This window comes from Hyalella azteca, unplaced genomic scaffold, assembly GCF_000764305.2.
Source record: "Hyalella azteca isolate HAZT.00-mixed unplaced genomic scaffold, Hazt_2.0.2 contig4501, whole genome shotgun sequence".
NCBI classification, from domain to species: domain Eukaryota; kingdom Metazoa; phylum Arthropoda; class Malacostraca; order Amphipoda; family Hyalellidae; genus Hyalella; species Hyalella azteca.
The window spans coordinates 339,145-362,749 of NW_025934714.1; the positions used below are offsets into that span (position 1 = coordinate 339,145).

At 39.0% G+C, this 23,605-nt stretch overlaps 2 protein-coding genes across 4 annotated transcripts; one reads left to right on the forward strand and one right to left on the reverse strand.

The window, feature by feature from the left end:
• Nucleotides 1–1,754: 1,754 nt before the first annotated feature.
• On the forward strand, nt 1,755–21,862 carry LOC108669370 (glycoprotein 3-alpha-L-fucosyltransferase A). 3 transcript variants are annotated; one of them, XM_047880038.1, is made up of 5 exons: nt 1,755–1,918; nt 11,210–11,337; nt 17,642–18,689; nt 19,803–19,981; nt 21,515–21,862. In XM_047880038.1, the coding sequence occupies exons 3-5, from the start codon at nt 17,685–17,687 to the stop codon at nt 21,537–21,539; spliced, it is 1,209 nt and encodes a 402-aa protein (XP_047735994.1). In that variant the 5' UTR covers nt 1,755–1,918; nt 11,210–11,337; nt 17,642–17,684; the 3' UTR covers nt 21,540–21,862. The 3 variants fall into 3 exon arrangements, with proteins under 3 accessions (XP_047735994.1, XP_047735995.1, XP_018012174.1); XM_047880039.1 differs by having other exon boundaries at nt 1,768–1,789; XM_018156685.2 differs by lacking the exon at nt 1,755–1,918 and adding an exon at nt 8,800–8,915.
• On the reverse strand, nt 16,340–16,921 carry LOC108669369 (protein bric-a-brac 1-like). The gene has a single exon (XM_018156684.1). It carries the CDS (start codon nt 16,919–16,921, stop codon nt 16,340–16,342), a length of 582 nt encoding a protein of 193 aa, XP_018012173.1.
• Nucleotides 21,863–23,605: the final 1,743 nt, after the last annotated feature.

Genomic DNA, 23,605 nt, shown 5'->3' on the forward strand with positions numbered 1-23,605 from the left:
CTAAGTTTGTTCGCTCACTGATTTTCAACTGCTCATATTTCGTCGATTTTTCAGGACAAACTATAACATTTAAACACAATCTCGTGATACTTGATATAACATTCGTTCCGGCCAACCCGAAAGCATGAGTTGCTGAAGTTTACACTGGTACAATAAGGACAACGTTTCGTATGCTCCAATATGAATAATTTATTTTTTTTATGCTTTTGTTTTTGGATCAACATATGATGTTTTTGGATCAACAAATTTTATTGTTGTTGTGGAATTACGACGAATGTCTTAATATACGTTTAATTTATAATGATTGAAAAAACACCCAAACATTGCCCAATTTAACGTTCATGTTGCATTAGGAGACAGAAATGTGTTTTTATTAATAAATCTGGAACGTTGCCAGCTCCTAAACGGGATGGAAGGGCAGCTAAGGAAGATTGCTTTACAATATAGCTCTCTTGGTAGCAAGAAAAATTTCTAGTTTTCAGGATTTACGAAAACGGTTTGACAGGAATTCGTTTACTTCTCGGAAGGCACAATTAACCTAACCGAACTAGTACGGGTTAGATACAGTAAATAAAAGTTACAGTTATTTTCATGTTTTACCTTCCCTACATGGATGTCTACTTTAATCTACCAATCACAAAAATTATCCACTTATACATATAAAAAATCAGTCTTTTATTTGTATATATATGTGGATTACTTATGAGATTGGCAGATTAGAGTAGACATCCATGTAGGGAAGGTGAAATATAAAAATAACTGCGTAAAAATAACTGTAAGCAAACTGAAACATGAAAAAAATACCTGTAAGTTGTAACTGGTTACAACTTAACAAGTAACAACTAACATGTTGACACTAGTAACAGGCTGAGGATGACAACATTACACCGAAATCTTTCCTACCGTTTTATTCAGTAATTTATATTATGTATGCATCATGCTGGTTTTTAAATAATATTTAATACTAATAAGTAAAATCTAAAGGCTTTATCTATAAATGTAGCGGTAGCGCTGTAGCTGCAAAACCTCGTATCACTACTTAAATATGTAGCAGGCGCTACCGCTATCGCTACATTGCCTTAAATGTAGCGCCGCTACCGCTAATGAAAATGTAGCGCGCTACTGCCCACCTCTGCTAACAGGATTATTTATACCTCAAAACGTTTATAATTATTTGCATTGTGATTAATTTTTCCGTTGCTGACGTTTATTTCTCAAGCCCACATTTGAGTTCCAAGCTTGTTTGCTCACTGATTTTCTACTGCTGATATTTCCTCGGTATTTACGGACATACTATAACATTTATACGCAATCTCGCGTGATACGTTGTATAACATTCATTCCGCGCAACCCGAGAGCATGAGTTTCTGAAGTTTACATGAGTACAGGGACGACGTTTCGTATGCTTCAACATTAATACTTCTTTCTGATACATCAATGATGTTTTTGGATAAAAAATTTTACAAACATTAATATATTTTATTAAAATTAAATGCTGCTGGACAAGTTCAATGCCTGGATAAACTCAATTGAGGAAAATGCGAAAGTTAAACATTCCTGCATGAACGTACGCATAATTATGTTCAAGTCGTAGAGTCGGAGCCCTTAGGCGTAAGTAATCAGTAGTTAAGAAGGAAATACCAGAAGTGTAGGGCTTCTCCATAATTTGACGGACAGGTGCTTGTTAACTCACGCGCCTCGCGGACGAACACCGTCCGGGAATCACTGGCGGCAAGCATCAGTCATGATCGAGATGTCGCGAGTGAAGGTTTACTGCCATTGACTTCTGGTGAGCGAACAGAAGCATCTGCCGAAAGGCCTGATAAACGTTTCGGTATTTGTGCTTTCAGTTATAAATATGTTCGTTAAAGTGAATGTTGAAGTTTGTGCATTGACAGCAAATGACTCCTATAATTAGGTAAGTAGAACCCAAAGAAATTGATGCCGAATTGTAGCTGACAGGAAGCGCCTAACCACCAAGAGTTGAATCTTTTTTATATCATGCCTGGTGAAGTGGTGTCAGTCAGCCTACCCAGTAACACATTACCTTACTTCTTCCATCAACACTTGAATATTCTTTTTATTATGAAGATACATGGTGACATTCGTATGATAGCTTTCGAGTGTTCTTTCTCGTCTCTTTTCGTTCAGTGGAGAGTTAACCCCACAATAATTGTTCAATACTGCAACTGCATCATCCCATTATGATTATGACGGAAGACACGAAACGTGATAGTTTTTGTAGTTGTAGTTGTGAAAAGTTGCGGTTCACCGTAATATAAGATTTAATAAGTTATCAATTCAAACGCATATCGTAAGTTTAATTAATGGTAAATTTAAATCGTCAGCTTAAAATTAAATGGGCGTCAAATAAATGTGGTGCGGTGCGGAATGGATTCAGGTCACGAAACCCGCATAAAATTTCTTGACTCTTCGACTTAATTGTAAAATCAGTTGTTTAAATTTGTTCAGTTTACAATGCTCTCACATTAAAATATTAGCTTATGTAGCATAGAAGATAAGATAGTATTTACGATATGTATTTATACCTACTAATATTCCGTAGGTGAGAACTGCTTGCCAACTAGTGATGCATGCACAAAGCTAACCCATGCTATCCAATACCTATCGTACAGTGGGTTCGAATGCCCGAGAACTTGTCGTTGCCCGAACTTGATCTTAGATTTATGTACAAGTTTGTATTATTTTCAGTAAAATAATGCGCGTTCACTGTACGTACTACGTACTGACCTGGGTTTATTTATTGAAATAAAATTAAAATGAATAGGTACACTGGATGAGTGGATGTTATCGACAAATATGGTTAGGTGAGGCAACAGCTTCTTCGATGTTCGGCGTGATCGTATTCCATCAATTATCTAAATAGGTGTTCCCAATATAAGCCGAGTTGCTGCGAAATTTGGAATGCCTAATTATTTGGTATTACATCATAATTACTGCGTAATTTGGTATGCTCTAGTTTAGTTACGCCGTGATGTTCAAGTAATCTAGTTAGTTACGCCACAATTAACTAGAACTAATTTGCCGCTGACCTTACTACAATAAATCAAATTTTACCATACTCATAACAACAACATGCCTGATTTTTTAATATCTAACTACAAGTATCTAATTTTTTTATATCTAACTACAACGTACCTAATTTTTTCGCATCTAACTACAACATACCTAATTTTTTCATATCTAACCACAACATGCTAATTTTTCCATTCATAACAACAAAATTCATAATTTCGGCACAGCTAATTACAGAATACCAACCAAATTACAGCCTACCCTTCAGTGCCCTTCTGGCGTAGGGGCGCCGTGCCCAGTAGTGCCCTGCTGGCGTAGGGGCGCCGTGCCCAGTAGTGCCCTGCTGGCGTAGGGGCGCCGTGCCCAGTAGTGCCCTGTTGGCGTAGGAACGCCTTGCTTGTTTTTCGCCTCGTGATCTGGGCCGGTGTTTACAGCTGACCCCGATTTATGTTCCGTTATCTTTTTATGAGACCAGCCTGGCCTGCTGATGAACCATTAACTGGCCTGCTAAGCCCCATTGGTGGGCTACTAAGCATCTTTATCCACCGGTTACTTAACTGATGTTTGCCTTCGATTATATAAACTGCTGTGGTCCGTGCAGTTATACTACCACGTGTGATTCCAGCTGATTTTGCTTCGAATATTTCATGCTATTATGGGCAGACCAGCTGATGCTGACCTCCTATTACTAGGCTCGGGGCGACGGTCGCATCTGCTGGTGAGCTGTGGAACTGCCGGGACTCGTACATGTCGCTCTGTCCCTTGTATCTTTATTGGTGTTCTTTGTATATTTATTTGTGCTATTGCCCGTATATTTATTATTATTTTATGTATGGTTATTGTTGCTGTCTGTTAATTCATTACTGGTGTCCGTGTTTTTATTCTCATGTCGTTCGCTATTATTTGTCTCCGTCATTTCGTTGCATGTTCTTTTTTGCTAAAATTTCGTTGGCTCAGTTTTTTGGGCCAATCTTCTTATATTGCCCTTTATCTTCTATAAATTTTATTCTGCTTTCATTGTTTCAGCCCTCTCTCCCGTTTATAATTTAGTTTGTCTATTGATATGTTTCCATTTTGCATACCTACCTATTTTGGCGTTAAAATTATTTCGTGCTATTTATTTAATTTCTAACATTTTTCTCTGGCGATTGCTCTCTTGGATCTTTTATTACATGATGCTGATAAAAATCAGCATCTGCCTCCTTCGCTAGTCTCCATCTCGCTTGTGGTGTTTGACGTGAGCGACCTCTTCTTATTCTCTTCTCTGACCGACGTTGTCTCTCGTACGGAGGTAGGGTGTGATGCCATGTAAACTAGCGCCGGCACTTGTTTCTGGCAATTAAAAATCACTTCTCAGGTTATCTGGTCAATTATTGTCTACAGTACTACGAGTACATGACTTGTGCTTTTAAATAGTCGTTCCCCGTCTGTATATTTCGTTGCGAGGTCACATGTGCGAGCACTAACGTGATTGCTAAAAATAGTCTACCGTTTTTTAACAAAATTTATTATCTTAGTTCGTTATATGCGTTACCGTATTAGCATTCGTCCGTGAGTCTGTAGCCATTTTTATTTGTTCTTTTGGGTGTATGCTACTATCACACATCTTTTTTGATTCAGTTGTAAAATAGTTTTAGTTATCGAAATTCACATCTAAGGTTCCAAATACCCCACTGGTCTTTGCCTTCAGAGTTATAATTTGATGTAACTTTATGCTCGTGTGGATGTTAGGCTGGTGGTGAACAACCAAGTCCTCATGAACGCATGAAGAAGTGAGAGCGCCAACCTCCTTGTTATATTGGGTCAAGTTACCTCCGTATATAGTTTCTTAACAGTCGAGATATACTTTTTTTTGCGCTCTCAATTAACGACATCCTTTTGAAAAATAATATATAAGTTGTATTTTTTGAAGAGATTGGGTCAAAATTGATTTCGACCAATTTCGAAATGAAATTTTAGAAAGTTTAATTGATGAATTGCAAAATACTGCTCCGAGCTGCACATCAGTGATGGAGCAGATGAAAAATAGAAATATTTTGTAAATAAATAGAGAATTGCTTTTTACATAAACTTACGCCGCATTTCCTCTTTAGCGAATTTCGATACGACAGAAGTTTTTGCTAACTGCGTCACGCGTCGCGCGTTTATAGAATCATAACAATCTTTCTCAATCATTAGTTGCTGATTACCTAAGTTGATTATGAAACAGCTGCTATGCCATGAAGTGTTGATGCATTTCATCCATTATACGTAGTATTTATAAAGAGATTTGTTGATAAATATCAGACAATACTTTTGTGTGTCTCTTATGTGAAGTTGAGTAACTGGAGTATATGTGACATTGAAGAAAGCATTAGTGCAGGAATGAGCCTGTATAATCGCCTCATAGAAAACGATTTATGTGGAAAAACTTGAACGATTTTTGTGTAGAAAACGAGTTTTTCAGGTAGGACCATAATGTATACGTGGTCATGGCTCGAATTCATGCGTCATTGAAGATTTGATTCATCGTGGTTTTTAAGCAAGACAATAATGAATGTTCAATTTTTAGAAATAAATTTTTTTCAATTAATTATGAAGTATTTCGATTCGGAAGTAAGAAGTATCGTATATAATTATAATGTCATGCAAATTCAAAGTAAATAAATACATACCTACTATTGCCATCGATAGATATTCTTGTATGAATCCTCTCTAACCCAGTTAATCACTTATATTTGTGGTTCATCTTTAACGAGGGAAATGTTTTGGTCAACTATATAGTTAGACTTGCATCACATGAGTACCGTGCCGGTCCCGCATGATTGAGCGCAAAAAAATCGTTGTCTTGGTAACTTGCCATGTTGGTATGCGGGTTCCTGACAAGAGTCTCATCGATAAATCATGTAAACTTTGATATATTTCGGGAAATTTCTGTTCGTGTTTGTATTTTGTTTGCTCGAGTTTTACACAGCGTCGTGGCGGTGTGTCTGCGTGGCACACAAGACCCGCCGTAGCGTCGTTCCATGGAGATCATAGTGAGCGGGCAGCTTTAATATTTGGCCATGAGTTCAAAGCGCAGCAAAAACAATACTTCTCTATCAAAAATCTCCGCCGAAGCACTTTAAATTTAATAGCTTTTCCAATTGAAAGACAGTTTCGGCGCCTTTGATCATGTAACTTTATTCGTGTTGACATGCTTGCACCAGTCTTGTGCTGCTCTGTTATTAAACCACAATGCTGGCGTGGTCTGGTATATTACACACACCTCCTTGCAGGTGGTCCATCGATCAATTGAATTATATCTTTGTATATTGTTCATGAATTTAGGTATGATAAGAATGTTTACTAGCTCAACGTCGCCCCTTATCATCAGAGTTTCTTTTTTACGACCCATGTTGACGAGGCGTTTACGACCAAGATGTTGTCGGGAGGTTTTTCAGTGCGGGACACATGTCAGCTGCCCGCCCTAAACAATTTAATCATAAAACCTTGAGTCTATTTAGTAATCTAAATCTGGTATATTACCACCCTATCTTCACATTTGTTTTCTGTGAATTTTGTCCACTGTTACATTAGCTTTAGTTAATAGCCTCGGCAGTAAAACAAGATAAAGGGATCCTTCGTTTCAGTGAACAAATAGTGAGCGTTTCAATGCTCATACTTTTTTAACCATGTTTAATGGTGGCTCAAAGTCGATGGCATATCCTGATCTCGCTGGAATTCTCAAGCTTGTTCACATTAATTTTCACGAATAAAATTTTCCATCGTAAAACGTTATGGTACAATGCAGGAAATGCTTGTTCCAGCATTTTGCTTCAAATGAGCGAAAATACGGAATCCGAAGCCATGTTTCCAAGGAAAAGCAACCCCGGTTACATGTACCGCGTCCGTTGTATTCTAAACACGAGGCCTCAAGCCTCGGCGTGTGCTGTGAACAAACAGAAGCACTCACGCTGAACTCCTGCTTTTTTCCGTCCGAACGCAATTGTTCATTTATGATTAACGGGAGTTTTTCTTAACAGGCAGCCGAAGTGCCTTTCTTTTTCGAATTATTACCTTATTTATTTCTCATGAATAAAGGGACATGATCTTCAGTTGATGTGTTCAAAGTTTTTTACTATCAATGATATTTATATTTTTAATTTTCGGGTTAACATTTGTATTTTTTTGGGTATTCAATTCGGTATCATTATTTGCTCTCGAAATGACTGTGCTGATTCGAGAGAAAATTAAAATGGTAAAACCTGCTCGATCGTCAGAGTTTCTTAGTTATTTCGAACGGTAAAACGGAAATTCATACCATAAATATTTAAAAAGTAACTTTTTTAATAATTACTACTTGTGTTGAATTTCGAAGCATTTGATTCATCATCTATTTTATTAATACTTGTATGATCATCGAATNTATATTATATTATATTATTTTATATTGCATTACATTATATTACATTATATTATAATTCAATCAGACTCCTCCAGCTATGATCACTCTAAGCACTCTGACGTGGCATGCACAGTACAACACCCTGAGTATGTAAGGCACCGAGCGTCGACTCTTCACCACGGTATTGATATGGTCACGTAGGCGATAGCTATGCAGCCTCGCAGCCTTCTAACCTTGCGTATGCAGCAGCACGAAACGCATGTAAAAAACACCGCCTGTAAAATGCATGCAAGAAACCTTGCATGCAAAATGCATAAAAAACGCTGCTTAAAATATCACTGCAATAAAATCATGTTAGAATCGTCGCGCAAGTGATGTACGTAATAAATTCGTCGCATGTAAAATTTACGTGTAAACCAATTATAATTAACTTCCCTAAGGACACAACGTAAAAAGATTTCGTTCCGTTCCTCAATCAACTTGATAAAAATCATAGACAGTTTTTAAGGGCCAACCTTCGGTAAACCACGCAAATAACTTGTCTGTGATCTTTTAAAGGCATTCCTTCCTTTTAAAGGTATTGCGCCATGTACCTCCGTTGCTTTGTGTCCTTTCAAAACTCTCAGAAGGATCGACTCGCAGTCGAGAAAAAATGTTTCCCCTAAATTATTTATTGTTTTTTAATTTCATATTTGGTATTGTAAGTTTTAAAAATATACGTTCAACAGTGAATGGTTGTGATTTCCTTTGTTATGAACTGAAGAGATTAGTTTGATTGTAGTATAATTCTCTCATACTCCAATACTTGCAACTACTAAATTATCGTTCATGTCTGTGATGTCATCTTCCTTTTCGAGCATCGAGAACCCTATCTCCCATTCATCTCCACGAATTTGGCCCCTAAAAACTACCTAAGCTGGAAATCGTAAGCCTCTGCCCATCAATCAACTGTTTGTCTGCCACAATTGATGATTTGTTTCTCTGCAACAATTCATTAACTGGTCATCTATCACAATTAATCATTAATTAATTATTGTCTTCTGATTTCGTGGCATTATTGAGCAAGGACGTGGACGTGTAGAGAGCATGGGTGGTCAAAGGATGAATGCGGGGCTTGCTCACTAACAGCTGATGCCTGATGAACTGCTGAATCGCGCATGCGTTCAGTGTTCAATCCTGCTATCTCAGTTGCGATTTTCTTGAAAACAAATTGATAATCATATTTGACCATGTTTCATTTCAAACAAAGTAAGAATCTAGTCTGGTTTGATGTCAACCGTGGCATTTCATAATTGCATGAATGTAGATAAATGAACGGCACTTACAATGCCAGAATTTCCATCGCATCCTCGTGAGCCGCGTCTGTCAGTGCCGCGGTGGCAGCGGTAGTGGTAGGTTGTGTGTGCGTTGCGCGTGCAAGTTCCCGAAAGCGCGACTGCAAAACCGTCCCTGTAACGTGTATTGATCAAACCTCAACTAATGTTAGGGTTTCTTTGATCCTATTGCTTAAGAGGTAATTAAATTTCTTTCGTATTATGCGTAATAAGAAGGCTAAATATATTATCAGTTACACCACAATTATTTTCACCAAGATTAGCTTAGCCCGACCATATTTGTGGAAGGAAACACGGGCTGTGAATGTTCATGAAACTTTAGTTTTACGAACAAATTCATGTAACGCAATGTGGAGTTTGTAAACGCAGTGCTAACGCCCGTGCGTCGCAACATCGCCATGGCGATATCAGTCGCTATCGATCGCGATAAGGATGGCAACGGCCGGCGTGCAACTTGGAAGTTCATCGTAGTCTCTTTCTCTCATTATCGTCAGAGGTTGACGATAGTCAACGCTTAATTATTATGTTATAGAACTCATCCCATTTGAGTATCAGAACTAATTGAAGTGAATCAAAGGTGGATGTCAGAACGTGAAATTAGGGTGGAACCTAACAACTGTAGTGACTTTTTTTCAGCATTACTGATGGAATTTGACTTCAAGTTTGCCTATTATTCATCCTTCGGTTCGCAACTCCCATGGCGCTTTTGAAAATCCCTTATTTATAACGATTATTTGCTCCAACTTATCAGCTAGGTGCCCTGTCGATCCCGATTCATGATTGATGGTACGTAGATTAATTTTTAACTTTCTTTATTAAATTAATATTTACCGCCCAACATAATTCAACGACCATCCCACCACTAATTCCACTGTGACAAAAATCTGTTTTTTTTCCGTGTGTATACATACCGTACTCTCAAATACTAGTTAAATTTATTAAAAGGCGAGATTGAAATTGTGTATCCTAAAAATACTAAAATTAATATTCCAGCCTAGATTGGCAGTCAGTGGGGTTTAAACCTAATTGATCGTACCCCCCTTATAAAATATTCATGATGGTAACCTGCTGGAATTTGGATGTTCATTCTATGCCGTGACTGGTTGTTAGGTTTCAGGAGAAAATCGCATTTTCTTTAAACTGGAACCGCTACCGGAGTGTCAGTTTTATTCGGAATTCGGGGACTAATTAGTGGGCGAAATATTGCTTTCAGACGTTCTTGGTAGGATGGGACGAGTGCATTGAGCGCGTTCAATTTTTCCGCCACTGAGAAACTCTCCAGGATAATATCCATTTTTAATTCGGGTAGTATTTGATGGGTATTTCTTAGCTAATAGAGATTAATAATTTAAATTAATTCCCTTTTGTTGGAATGGTGAGTGTGGGAGACCTTTTTAAAAAAAAATAGATTTTAAACAAGGGCACACGTTGATGCGAAATGCAACTTCTCCTTTTCACAACTAAGTGTACAATTCTAGTACTTGTAGGAAAGACCTAAGCTGTTTTTATAGTTCTTTAAGCAAACGATAATTGACACGCGTTTCGTTGGACTTGAAACTGTTACTCTTGGAATAAACTCCATCTAGCATTTTTATCAATTTCTTTCTCTAGTCCCATTTTTCATCTTGTAGGCTGAAAGAAATCTAAGAAATGTATCCTTTCATTATTAATTACTATGAAATATTTATTTATTAATCGAGGTCTGTGTGGCATTCATTACATTAAAATCTTGTCAATTTTTTTCTGTCTCGGTATATTTTTCATCTTGAGTGAGAAACTTTCGATTCTGAATTTTTTTTCTCGCGGATCTCAGCGTCTGAATAAAAAAATACGTTAATAGACAGACGTCTTTTCGTGTTACATGGTTTCACTTGTTGTGAATTTTTCGATAAATTATTCAATGAATCCTAAAGAAAAACAATAATGAATTATCGATAGAATTCATTCGCTTTCTTTACTCTGAGATTTTCAGCAAAATCACGTAGGACTGCAATATTACTCTTTGGCTTTCACTGCATATAGTTCATCTATGATGATAAAAAATCTAGATATAGTCTTAAAAAAGTTTTACGCTTAAAATTTAAAGCTGTAATTTTCCTATTCACTACAATTAGATTATATTCTCCTACCGTAATTTCACTTGTTGTTATCTATAAAGTCCAAACTTAATAAGTTACAGCCACTTATTTAATCTAGTATCATAATCCTTATAAGAAAAATCAAGTCTGTTTCTTAGCGATATTTTCGTTGTGACGAGACAGTGAATAGTCAAATCTCAGATTAAAGACCCACTAACTTATAAATTTTTAACATAGCGCCATGCTATTTAGTAGGCTATAAACTGCATACCTGCTATCCGAATTTTAATAAAACCTCCTTTCATTGAATTATACAAAAAATTGAACAAACTCTCATTTGAGAGTAATAAATATGTCAAGCGATTGATTTGCCCTCATATTTTTGACCTGTGCAGATTCACTAGTGATGTGACGATGTCAGAAAATAGTCAATGAGAGTGTAGTGTTGGGCGGTATCAGTGCTACCTGACACCTAATCAGCCTGGGCACGGCGCTGCCAGACTTCACACCGCTTCAGTTCAGTGTGAGTGCTAACTTCTTTACATACATTCTTTCACATATTATTGTGTGTATTGTATTAATTCTGTTATTACACATATTATTGCGTGTATTGTATGAATTCTGTTATTAATGATGTCTGTTGATAAGAGGTTGGTCATCAATTTGACTAAAAAGCTCCCTCAGAAGTCTGAAGTTTTCATGATTTGCATGCTTCATTATGCGCCGTATAATATGATCTAGCTACGACTTAGCGACTTGGCTACATGTTTCAGTGTACAGAGTGTAACGAGTGTACTGCATTAGTCGCACGCTGCATGCGCCCAGCGACGCTTTCATGATACACGCCTACACTGCAGCGGCTACACGGTACACGCGTGTCCAGCAGCGGCTACACGGTACACGTGTGGAGCAGCGGCTACACGGTACACGTGTGGAGCAGCGGCTACACTGTACACGTGTGAATAGCAGCGGTTACACGGTAGTTACTCGTGCAAAAATAGGCGTAGTAGTGCAGGTGTTTTAACACCTGTCCTGGGTTCACACCTGCAACTACCCTTGTTGTTGGAGCGCGCTGGATCAGTTCCACTTGGAATAGACATGTTTATTGCGTTTTTTGATGTTATAAGAAACCATGTATGAATTCAACTTGATTTTAACTTGATAAGTAATACGTATATATAGTACGATAAGTATCATATCTAGGTATGATATTCACACATAAAAGGAGGAGTATGATATGCGCCATCTAACTAGGGGCTTTAATTATTTAGATATGTACAATGTACACGTGTACAATTCCCACTTGACTTTAATTGGATATGAATAGTTCTTATTTGAATTTCTTGAGTTATGCATAGTTCCTGTTTGTCTTTGATTAGCTATATCATTCAGCTCTAAGGCCTACGTTCTTTATACGGTTATTTAAATTCACTCCTGAATTAAAAATCAAATGGCACGCTTTAAATTGATAATTCTTATTTATGACCATGGCAGAAATCCGAAAATTTGAATTTGATTTCTCATCACAAAAAAGTCACGTGCTATCAAATAGGAAACTTTTTAGTTTTCATCGTGAATGCATTTGTTTGGATCCCGTATCTCTGTATCTTGAAAATGGAATTTGGAGACTGTGGTGCGGATTAAATGAGAGGTTGAAGCAAATCGTTTAGGATTTGAATGTTGAAATCATTATCAGTGCAACAGTTAGTAAATTTTTGTTATTAATTATATGAGTTCTTATAGTCATGGATACGAGTTTGTTATACTTTTCTCACGTTTTTCTCTTCTTAGGGAATTTTAGGGCTATGTTGGAGTTCAGTATCATTATGTTCTGCATTATATTATGTTGTGTTAATTTAATTAATTTTCCAGCTAGTCCTGATTATCTAATCCGCGCTATTTTTCTTCACATTTATTTAGATATTGGCTTACGCATGCATCCTGTCTCAGCATCGGCATCCTGCTGTTGCGATAAGCATCCTTTTTATGTCCACCACGCTGTCCTTTATGGTCTACCTAAAGCAGTTAAATGGTACAGTTGTAGTTAATATTGAAAATTTCTCTTGATCGGCAACCATACTTCTCATCTCGGGGCATTCATTTGCTTATTATTTGCAGCTCTCACATGCGCTGTGGTCGATGTGTATTGAGCTAGGTTGACGATCAAATGCGTTGGCAATTCCCCTTCACTATCTTAATGAGCGATGCGTGTTCAAACCCTTTCATTTCACTTTCGGACAGATCAATTATTGTTGGATTTGTAAGCTCAGAAATGACTTGCTAAAAGTTTAATTATTTAATGGAACTTGAGCGTGGGAGAACCATTTTGCTCGACGATGTATTGACATTCTGTCTGGTCAAAAAATGATTTGAATTATAATGTATCATGAATCTTTCAAATTTTGATTTGATATAAGTGTGCGAAAATACTCCTGATCATAGGAAGTATTCAAAGATGTGTTAGTGCGTGTTGATGGACTCTTCATTTCTTCCGATTGTGACGTTGGGGATCATTTTCGGCAAGTCTTCATTCAAGTTTACCTCCTGAGCGTTTGTTTCTCTGATTATTGACTTATTTGTTTTACCCTTCTGTGCAGTTTTTAAAACGTCATTGAAAAATTTATTGATGCGTTTTCTTTGCGTATGACACTGATCAAGTCTTGTTTCCTTCGACCAATTTTTTTAATTTTTGATTTCGCTTTGCGAATCAACAATGCAGGTGATTGAATGTAGCACAGTTTATGAAGACTTCATTTTAACTTTTCAATACCTCATTACAGCCTAATAACACTGTCATAATTATTAATCCTAAACTATTTGTACCCTTTCACCTTTTGTAATACAATCTAGCCCGACGCGACGCTAATCAGCGCGGATCGAATTTCTTCGTGCGTGATGGCGAGGTTTGATCGAAGGCAGCGACGGCATATTCGTGTCATTCCCTTCCATTATTTCCGTCCTAGTAATAAAATGAACCACCATTTAGCCATCATATTATTGCCGTTCAGGTGTTCTAGTACGTGTTACCGGTGAAACATTAATTTATTTTTTTCATGAAGTTAGATTCTTCCGGTCGAATTATCTTTTCCGTATGATGATTTTAATGTAAAAATTACACTGACATGATGAATTTAATCTGATTATGTGGTGTGACGATTTAAATTGTTTCCTATGTAATTAATTTCGCAGAGTTATCAGTTTTTTCATTATTTTTTACGTAATAAAGAGTTTGCCTTTGTTTTGAAGCCCTTAAATAAATGATGCTTATTCCATTAGCCGTCAAATTATGAATAGCTGTGAACATCGCAATGAAACTTTGCCTTGCTACGCCAGCAGCATCCTTCAGTTACAAACACTCCCCTATGGAGTGAATTTATTTAGTCGCCCTTATTGTCCCGTCCTCGACGAGTTCCTTGCTTATCGTAATTGATGCCTGCATGTAATGCACTTCTTGTCAATCCTGGCAATTTAAGTAGGATTATGGCCGTCGCTTCTGCGGGAGTTGAATGGCCACCGATAAACCGCCTTTGTTTCGCCCTAATGGTGATCTTGTCATGCGCGTCCTCGCAGGATGTCCGTCGTTGCCGCGGCAATTGATGCTCTGTGTGCTCTGTGTTCACACAGCGTGTCTGTGTGGACTCCTGTTGTGTCCTGTGTGCCTGGCCTGCAGATATTGTAACTCTGTCAGGTCTGTGTCCACACAGCGTGCCTGTGTGGACTCCAATTGTGTCCTGTGTGTCTGGCTTGCAGAGATTGTAACTCTGTGAGCTCTGTGTTCACACAGCGTGTCTGTGTGGCTTGTTGTGTCCTGTGTGTCTGGCCTGAAGAGATTGTTGCTCTGTGAGCTCTGTGTCCACACAGTGTGTCCAGTGTGTCTGTGTGAACTCCTGTTGTGTCCTGTGTGTCTGGCCACACAGCGTGTCTGTGTGGACTCCTGTTGTGTCCTGTGTGTCTGGCCTGAAGAGATTGTTGCTCTGTAAGCTCTGTGTCCACACAACTTGTCTGTGTGGGCTCCTGTTGTGTCCTGTGTGCCTAGCCCACAGATATTATTACAATGCGAGTTCTGTGTTCATGGTGTGTGGTGTATCGTACCCATGTTATTCCTTCATTAAGTATATTTTATCTCTGTAGTCTGTCGCTACAACATAAATTTCAAAGATAATAGAAGCACCGACAAATCCTCGCTCTTGATAACTTTAAAAAGCTGATTAATGCACCGAGCTGGTAAATGCACCGAGCTGATAAATGCACTCCTCGCTATTTTATAACTTTTAGAGCTGTTAAAACTACCGAGAATTCTTTGCTGCACAATAAATTATATTTTCAATGGTAATAATTGAAGTGCCCTGAGAACTCGCTATGACATAACTTGTAACGCTAGTGGGCACCGAGAACACCTCACTGCAAAATAATCTTTATCGCTCATTAAAGTGCCGAGAATTCGTCTCAATGTAAAAAGGGCACAGAGAACTCGCCATGACGCAACTTGAAACCTATTAAAGGCACCGAGAACATCTCACTGCAAAATAATATTTAACGCTCATTAAAGCACCGAGAATTCGTCTCAATGTAATTTTCAAAGCTAAAAAGGGCACAGAGAACTCGCCATGACGTAACTTAAAACTTAGTAAAGACGCCGAGAAATCATCGCTACAAAATAATATTCAAAGCTCATTAAAGGATCTTTAAAGGATTTTTGCCGTAAAATACGAGGATATTTTAAAGCTCATAACAGTTCCAAGAATTCCTCGCTAAAAATGATAGTCAACGCTAATAAAAGCACCGGGAACTGCTCGCTATAAACTAAAGTAACTTTCAATTCGCCTAAAAGCGTCGTGGAGTGCTCGGTGTGAAGTGATCTGTATCATCGGTAATGACACTGAAAATTGCTCGCTAGTGAGTATTTTATCATGGAGGTCAAAGCACTACATTATATTACTAGCTCTAAAGTGACTCGGACCTCAACGAACGAACTGAAAATCTGTCATTATCAATAAGCTTTTAGATCTTGAAAAGCTTTTGTGAGAACATGTGTCGTAAAATATATTGCTGTACCACGTGCTTAAAAACAACTCATTACAAATGACCTTGAAAACCTACCAAAGAAACACCTCCAAAATCTTATGAAAATATTATTACGCAGTTATAAATCCATAAAATTATCCTTTATGGATTATATTTCAATCTTTGTATAAGCACGACCTCTACAATAATCAACTCATAACACTAATCTCATGAATGAAAATGGCTCGTTTTGAATGAATTCCTGGAAGTAATTGAAGCACCGAAAAAAAAGACTCTTCATACAACTCGTAGAGTCAGTAGGCTCACTGTGAGTTCGCCTTGTAAATGATTATTTTTTATATAATATAATTTCTCACGAGGCAGCTTATAGTGAAGTAACTTGAAAGCGTTTAACGCTAACGCTGGATCTGAAAAATTCATCCATACAAGGTGAGGAAGAAGATCTTGGTCATGTGAACGTAAATTTGTGAACTCCGTCGTCCGTTGGGCTGCCGATGTCCTTAAAGCTGACGTTCCCCTGCACCTGGTCGATATCCCGCAGGGGTGCGCTGCATGCTGCTGCTGTGAGGGCTGCTTCTGCTGCGGAAAACTGCTTCTGTAGGAGGTGCTGCTGCTGCTGCTGAGGAGGAGTCTTGCTGCTGTAAGGACGGCTGGTACAGGGCAGTTTTGCTGCTGTAAGGACTGCTGCTGCTGAGGAGTTTTGCTGCTGTAAAGAGTGCTGCTGCTGATAGGGAAGCTGCGGCTCCGAGCGGTGATGATGCTCCACGAGGATGTTCATACTTCTGTAAGAGGTTTTGCTGCTGCAGAGGGGCTGCTGATAAAAGATACATACTTTTACTGTAGGAGGTGTTGCCGCTGCAGAGGTGCTGCTGTTGTTGTTGTTGTGGTTCGTCGGTCTCATTTTTACAGAGACCAAGATGGTGCTGCTGTTGCAGATGGTGCTGCTGTTGCAGATGATGCTGCTGTTGCAGATGAGTGCTGCTGTTGCAGATGGTGCTGCTGTTGCAGATGGTGCTGCTGTTGCAGATAGTGCTACTGCTGCAAGAAGTAGGCTGTATAGCGATCGTTTGTGTTCCTACCATCAGAATATTTAATTTAACATTTACAAAGCCTTCAAGACCCATCGACCGACATTCCATTTCCCAATTTTACTTTCTGGCGGTACTTATTAAACTTCCAGTGCTTTTCAACACGTTAAGAATGTTGGCCAAAAAACGTATTCTTTGTTGAATCATGGTAACGATGCCATCAAGTCCAATGTATTAGGGCTATCAACAGGATTTTATTTATATATCATGACTTATATATCATGAGTAATTTCCTACAGTGCACTGACATCGAATGTATCCTTTGCTTATCGTAAAGGATATGGTCCGGAGTTGGTCTTTACTGCCATCAGGGAGCAAATCGTGTCGCTGCCAGTCCTTGCATATGCGATTATGTGGACCAGCAGACCACAAGAAGCAGCCAAAACAAAGCGCGTTTGTTCGCAAATACCGAAGCTGATTATAGCTAAACGTCGTAGGCACATTGTCGGCACCAATTTGCCAGTTCGGATGTGTTCATTTTAATTATGTGTCACGTATTTCTCAGTAATAAAAATTACGTGTTTAATGGTAATCTGTTATGTATTTGCTGAATCTATGATTGATAGCCGATTTATTTGATCCATTTGCTATTTCGTGATGCATTTTGCAGGAATGATGTGCTCAACAGCCAACCATTATTTTCATGGACCCTTTCTATAACCCCATCACTATTTTCAGCTCTTGTATTGCTAAGCGTTTGTTTTCTATGTGCAGCGACGATGGCAGGAGAGCGGTAGCAGCGGCTAATAACGCAGCCATGCCCCGCGTGTCGCTCCGCCGCGCCTTCTTCTACTTCGGGGTGGTGGCGTGCGTGTCTCTGCTGCTGGTGGTTGTCCATTCCCCCAGCAGGAGCTTCTTCCCCGTAACTGGGGCTCGACGCCCGTCTGGGTTCCCTGAACGCCCCGTACTTCTACTGGGGGATGATCAACAGCCTGAAGGTGCGCTGGGCACAGCGCTAGACCCGCGCGTTTACAACGAAGTCCCTCTGTCCAAGGAACAACCCGGCGCCATTGTAGAAAATCCAAGCAAAAATGAAGTGGATAGTTCAGATTTCGCTCGACTTTTTATACGCGAGGAGCCCACGGCAGCGGTCCCCGCAAACTACACGCCCTTGCTGCCCCATCAAAGACCCTGGTTCATGAAGGGCGGACAGAAGCTCCCAGAGCCAAGTGTTCTCGGTCATCGAAAACTCCTCTTGTGGCCCGACGAGGACCACGGCGACCGCATCCCCGCACAGCTCATGTACAAGCCTCCCGAACTTCCTCCAATGTACGCTGACCATCCAGACGTTGGAGGCGACGTAGAAAAATCCCAGCCAGCACTCAAAAAGATTCTCATGTACAACGGCATGAATTCTTGGGGTATGAAGGCTGGTCGCGGTCACTTCATGAAGCTCAAATGCCCAGTGGACACATGCGTTCTAACTGGGACGCGTTCAGAATTATCTTCCTCCGACGCGGTCGTTTTTAAAGACCACTTCAGTGATCCCCACGAGACAAGGGATCCAAACCAAGTGTGGATCATGTACATGTTGGAATGTCCACTTCATACGCAGCATTTTTCACACGGAAATGTTTTTAATTGGACAGCGACGTATCGCCACGACAGCGACTTAGTTGCTCCGTACGAGCGCTATATGTACCATGATCCGGTGATCCGACAAATGAACCAAACAGTGAACTATGCGGCCGGCAAGTCAAAGCAAGTGGCGTGGTTCGTCTCTAACTGCGGGGCTCGCAACAACAGACTGCAGTATGCAAAGGTGAGGACTGTCGTATAACATATAGAATAGAATAGAAGGGTCGGCTTTTAAGAAATAGGCCCATGGCCTGTTGCCGATTCATGTACTTTTCGTGACAATTGATTCACAAGCCGGCCTTTGGAAATTCTTTGGAAGAATAGCTTATACCAGTGTCGTATTATAAGCAGAGATCTAAGAGGGATTATGCACGGGGATGACGCGGGCTGGGATGGTCTCTTCTCCTACATATAATAATATTATTTTGTAGTTATTGGCATCACTTAGGCAAGCAGGTCTAAGTCCCTGGTATGTTCGCTAGCTTTGCCACTGTGAGCAGCGTCATGGCTAGAGAAAAATATACAACAAAATTTCCTTTGGTATTTTGTTATTCCTTTGAGTGCAGCCAATTTTTACAGTCAAAGTGCCAACTAACATTCAACTTAGTAATTGACTTCACGAATAAACCGTGTAGGCAAAAAGAGGTACACTAACCTCGTCAGTGAACATACCAAAAGACTATGTTCACCTTATTGTTCAGGTCGATCATCAATTCAGGTCGATCATCAGGAAACAGTATCAATCATGTTAATTAACTTGACATGGAGTTAATTAACTTAACTTTCATCCCGTCAAGAAACTAATTATTAAGCTTGGGTTAACCTTATAAATTGATTCATTTGGAATTATATCTACCTTGTCAATTAACCCAACTTCATTAATATTATCAATTAACTTTATTATGTAACTCGATTAACCAATTGGAATTTACATTAATATTATCACTTGACCCTATCTATCAATTAACCAATCTTGAATTTTGAATTTACATTCATCGTGTCAATTAACCTGATTAGGCAGCTATTACCATCAAAATGACCCAGGAATAGATTTAAAAAGCAAATCCTAACACGATTTTACGCAGATCTACGTGTATGAGGAAGGGGCCATACCGCCATACTTTCAAAATTCTCTAAGTGAACGTATGTACTTACGCTCTATTTTCTTGTCTATGGTGGATTTTGCTTGAAAGGCCGTTAATGAATGGCTGATGAACTTACGATCTCTTAACTTTTTTTGAAAGTATTGGCCCCAGATCTATGTATCAAATTTAAACTTATCCCAGCAACCCAACAGGAACTAGGCCGGTATATCGGCGTTGACATCTACGGCGCGTGCGGCACAAAGCGCTGTCCGCGCTCCAGCTCGACGCGCTGCTTCGACATGCTCAACCGCGACTACAAGTTCTACCTCGCCTTCGAGAACTCCAACTGCAGGGACTACATCACGGAGAAGTTCTTCGTCAATGGTCTAAGGTGAGTTCTGCTTTATTTTTAGAATTGAGTTCATGGTTGCTTGTTTGCCTCAACTTATTTTTATTCGTATTTAAAGAGTTAGTGTTGGTCTAATTTCATGTACTGATCTAGGTGGTAATTGCAGCCAAGTGTGAGTAATGGAGTCAAGCGGTGAATTAAGCTATCAGAGCGCGGATAGCCAAAGTCGGATGACAGCTACGTTTTTGAGCCATTATTTGCAACGCTACTCGTCCTACACACCGGAATATTTAAAGGGCTTATTAAAACCTGATAGTTAATTATAATTGCTTCCATCATGCGAATTTTTAAATGTGAAGTTTCCAGGTGGTATTGTGTGCTCCATTATTTTCGTGTAAAGCTAATAATTTTCAGCGTTTTATTATTGTTACCAACCCCGAGACTTATCGAAACCTCGGATAATTTTTGTCGTACAATTATACAGTTTATACAAGCAAAGAAGTATAATTTTTTTATCACTTACTGCAGTTTCAATGAAACGGTTCTTCTCGCCGCCATGAAAGTCACGTTTTATAAAATGAGCTACGACGAAAGCACGGCTACTGTTTTGTTTTACGTTGGTCCTAGGCTCAGTGCCATTGTCTTCTTCGCTTCAATTGTTCCGTTTAATTCGTTCTCTTGATTGGCGCTTAGAAAGTGTGAAGTTCGGCAGGGTGTTGCTTAACTACTGCTCCTGGAGCGTGACGACCGTAGCAACTTGTTCTCTTGTGTTCAAGCCTGGGTTCAGTTTTGTTCTACCTCATATGTTCAGTTTTGTGCTACCTCATCTATTCAGTTTTCTGTATTACGAAAGTTCGCTCCTGCATTATTACGTGTGTTCCAATTTTGTGTTGCCAATAGTTTTTTCGCTTGTGTTGTATCCAGTTCGACGTTAGGTTCACTCCAGTCCGGTGTTTAGTTCACTCCAGTTCGGCGTTTAGTTTACTCCAGTTCGGCGTTAGGTTCACTCCAGTTCGGCGTTAAGTTCACTCCAGTTCGGCGTTTAGTTCACTCCAGTTCGGCGTTTAGTGTCTGCTTCATTCTGCAGTGTCAGGTGAGATCAATCCATACGAAATGGATTTTATTTAGTATTCGATTTTACTTTATGGTGTATGATTCGTCATAAGTAAGAGTTCGTGTTTTTTATCGATGCTGGAACTCATCTTGACGAGAATTTTTCGTGTGATAGTTTGCTTGTTTGTTATGGTATCATCTTCTTGTGCATATTTTTTCGGAGGTAAGGTATTCTAAAAATTTTATGATTTTTATTGTCCATGCTCCTTATTTACTCTCGTGTTAAATCATTCACTATTCCGCGTTTGTGTTACTGAAATGTCATCCCACTAAATCGTACTTATATTGTGTGTAATGTGTGCCTGTTATGTTCAGCCCGATTTGCGAGCCAACTTGGATTATTACTTACTGATTATTATATTTGTTTTGTTTTGCTTTTATATTTGCTTTCGTGCTTACATTTTTATTTTGTGTTGCTTTTTTGTCCTATGTTGCTTTAACGCGTGTTTTGTTATGTTTTAGGGGCCTGCGACGCAGACAAGGGTAAGTAGCCACTACGTATTTTTTTTTAATTTTTCATCGCTTCTTCCCAGCATGCAAGCCAGGTAAATATTTAGATACTTTTTCTCCGGGTGTATGGTTACTAATTCTAAATATTTATTGGGTATATTATAAATTACCAATAGAACGTTTATATAAATATCCCGTTCTCACTTAGCTGTATATATTTTTCGCAACGTTGAAATATTTTTTATATATAAATCAATAAGATTGATCTTGATATATATCTATGTTTTATCTTCTAGCGCCGACTCGCTTGCGGTGAACGATTGGATTTGGTGTGCTTTACTTTAAAAGTCTTTATTAATTCAGTTCTGTAACTATGGCATCTAATTCTTTTATGCTTTTAGCGAAGTATTAACTGGAACAAGTCACTCATTACGTAATTTTATGCTAATAAGATTATGCTAATTAAATCGCGTTTATTCGACCAATTCCCTTCGCTTGATTTTCCAGCCGTGTGAATAATTACTCATCAAGTACCACCGTCGTTACTACGAACCTCACGCAATTCACGAAACTTGGAACTGACACGCATAAATCTACTGGACTTTATTGCTTATGGAAGCATTTTGAACTGACACGCATAAATCTACTGGACTTTATTGCTTATGGAAGCATATCTGTTAATATTTCCGGTGCGACTGTTCAAGCAGAGCCCACTACCGTATAATGCCACATATATCGAGAATTTTAATGCATTTTATATGCAGTTTGTATAATTCCTGCGTCGAGTGATGTGCTATGAATGTCATCGATTATGGTAGTGTGTCACTTCTTCGCTTGGGTACTTAAGAAGAAAGGCCCTGAAGGTTTTTACACGCGTTACATTTATTATTGCATATATTTCTAGGTTTGATTTTTATTTAGTGCAAAGAGCACCTCAATTTGACACATCAATCGATCATCTGCAGTCGCGCAGCTTGTTGATTGTTACTTCTGTTTTGAACGGACGTTGAGGCTCTTAGTTTTGGGCGCGATGACGGCGGTCTGTCAAGTTTTTCTGTACACCAGCAAGGATAACTCGAAGGCTGCGAGCACTGAACATTCCGTGCACTGTATACGCTACGTGCAGCGTGCAGTGAACATTGCGTACTCTGTATATACACTGCGTGCAGCGTGCACTGAACATTGCGTACTCTGTATACGCTACGTGCAGCGTGCACTGAACATTAGTATACACTACGTGCAGCGTGCACTGAACATTCCGTACTCTGTATACACTACGTGCAGCGTGCACTGAACATTCCGTACTCGGTATACACTACGTGCAGCGTGCACTGAACATTCCGTACTCTGTATACACTACGCGCAGCGTTCAGTGATAATTCCGTACACAGTATGTACTACGTACAGCGTGCACTGAACATTCCGTACAATGTATAGCAGTGAACATTCCATACTCTGTATACACGACGTGCAGGTGGCGTGTAGTGTGTACGGTTATTCTGTACACACTTCAGAAGTTGACATGTCCTTTTCAGTGTTAACTCTCATATGATTTCACCAATCAAAGCCTAGATGTCATTAACCTTTTAAATTTTTCTTCTACATATTCTTCAAGCTATTTTTGTTTACGCTCGTGAAATTATTTGTATTTTTCAGCCCCTTTAACTGAATGAAATGCAACCTTTCGCGGGGACCTGATTGATGTTATTCTAATTTTGTACTAATGAGCTGTAAATTCATCGATTTTTGCTCTCAAGTTCCGTCGTAGTAAATTCATTAGCTTGGTGTCAAGCCCTAAATTGCCTGCACTGCTTAGATAGCGACAACATTCGCCCTAGGAAACGTCGTACTTACTTAAAGCTGAACTTAATTCCAGACAAACTACCAATGATTTTTGAAACTATAGAAGAATTGAAGTATTATACAGATATTTACAATATTAACTCCAGGTAAATGTCCAGTGATTTTTGAAACTATAAAAGAAAAAAGTATAATAAAGATAATTATAATATCAACTCCAGGTAAATGTCCAGTGATTTTTGAAACTTTAAAAGAACTAAAGTATAATAAAGATTATTCTAATATGTCGTATCAAAGAAATGA

Coding starts and splice junctions, on each gene's coding strand:
- LOC108669369 (XM_018156684.1), bottom strand. CDS start 16,921: ATGGTAGGAACACAAACGATCGCTATACAGCCTACTTCTTGCAGCAGT.
- LOC108669370 (XM_047880038.1), top strand. CDS start 17,685: ATGCCCCGCGTGTCGCTCCGCCGCGCCTTCTTCTACTTCGGGGTGGTG. Junction 18,690..19,802: donor ACAGACTGCAGTATGCAAAG/GTGAGGACTGTC, acceptor GCAACCCAACAG/GAACTAGGCCGGTATATCGG. Junction 19,982..21,514: donor TTCTTCGTCAATGGTCTAAG/GTGAGTTCTGCT, acceptor GTTATGTTTTAG/GGGCCTGCGACGCAGACAAG.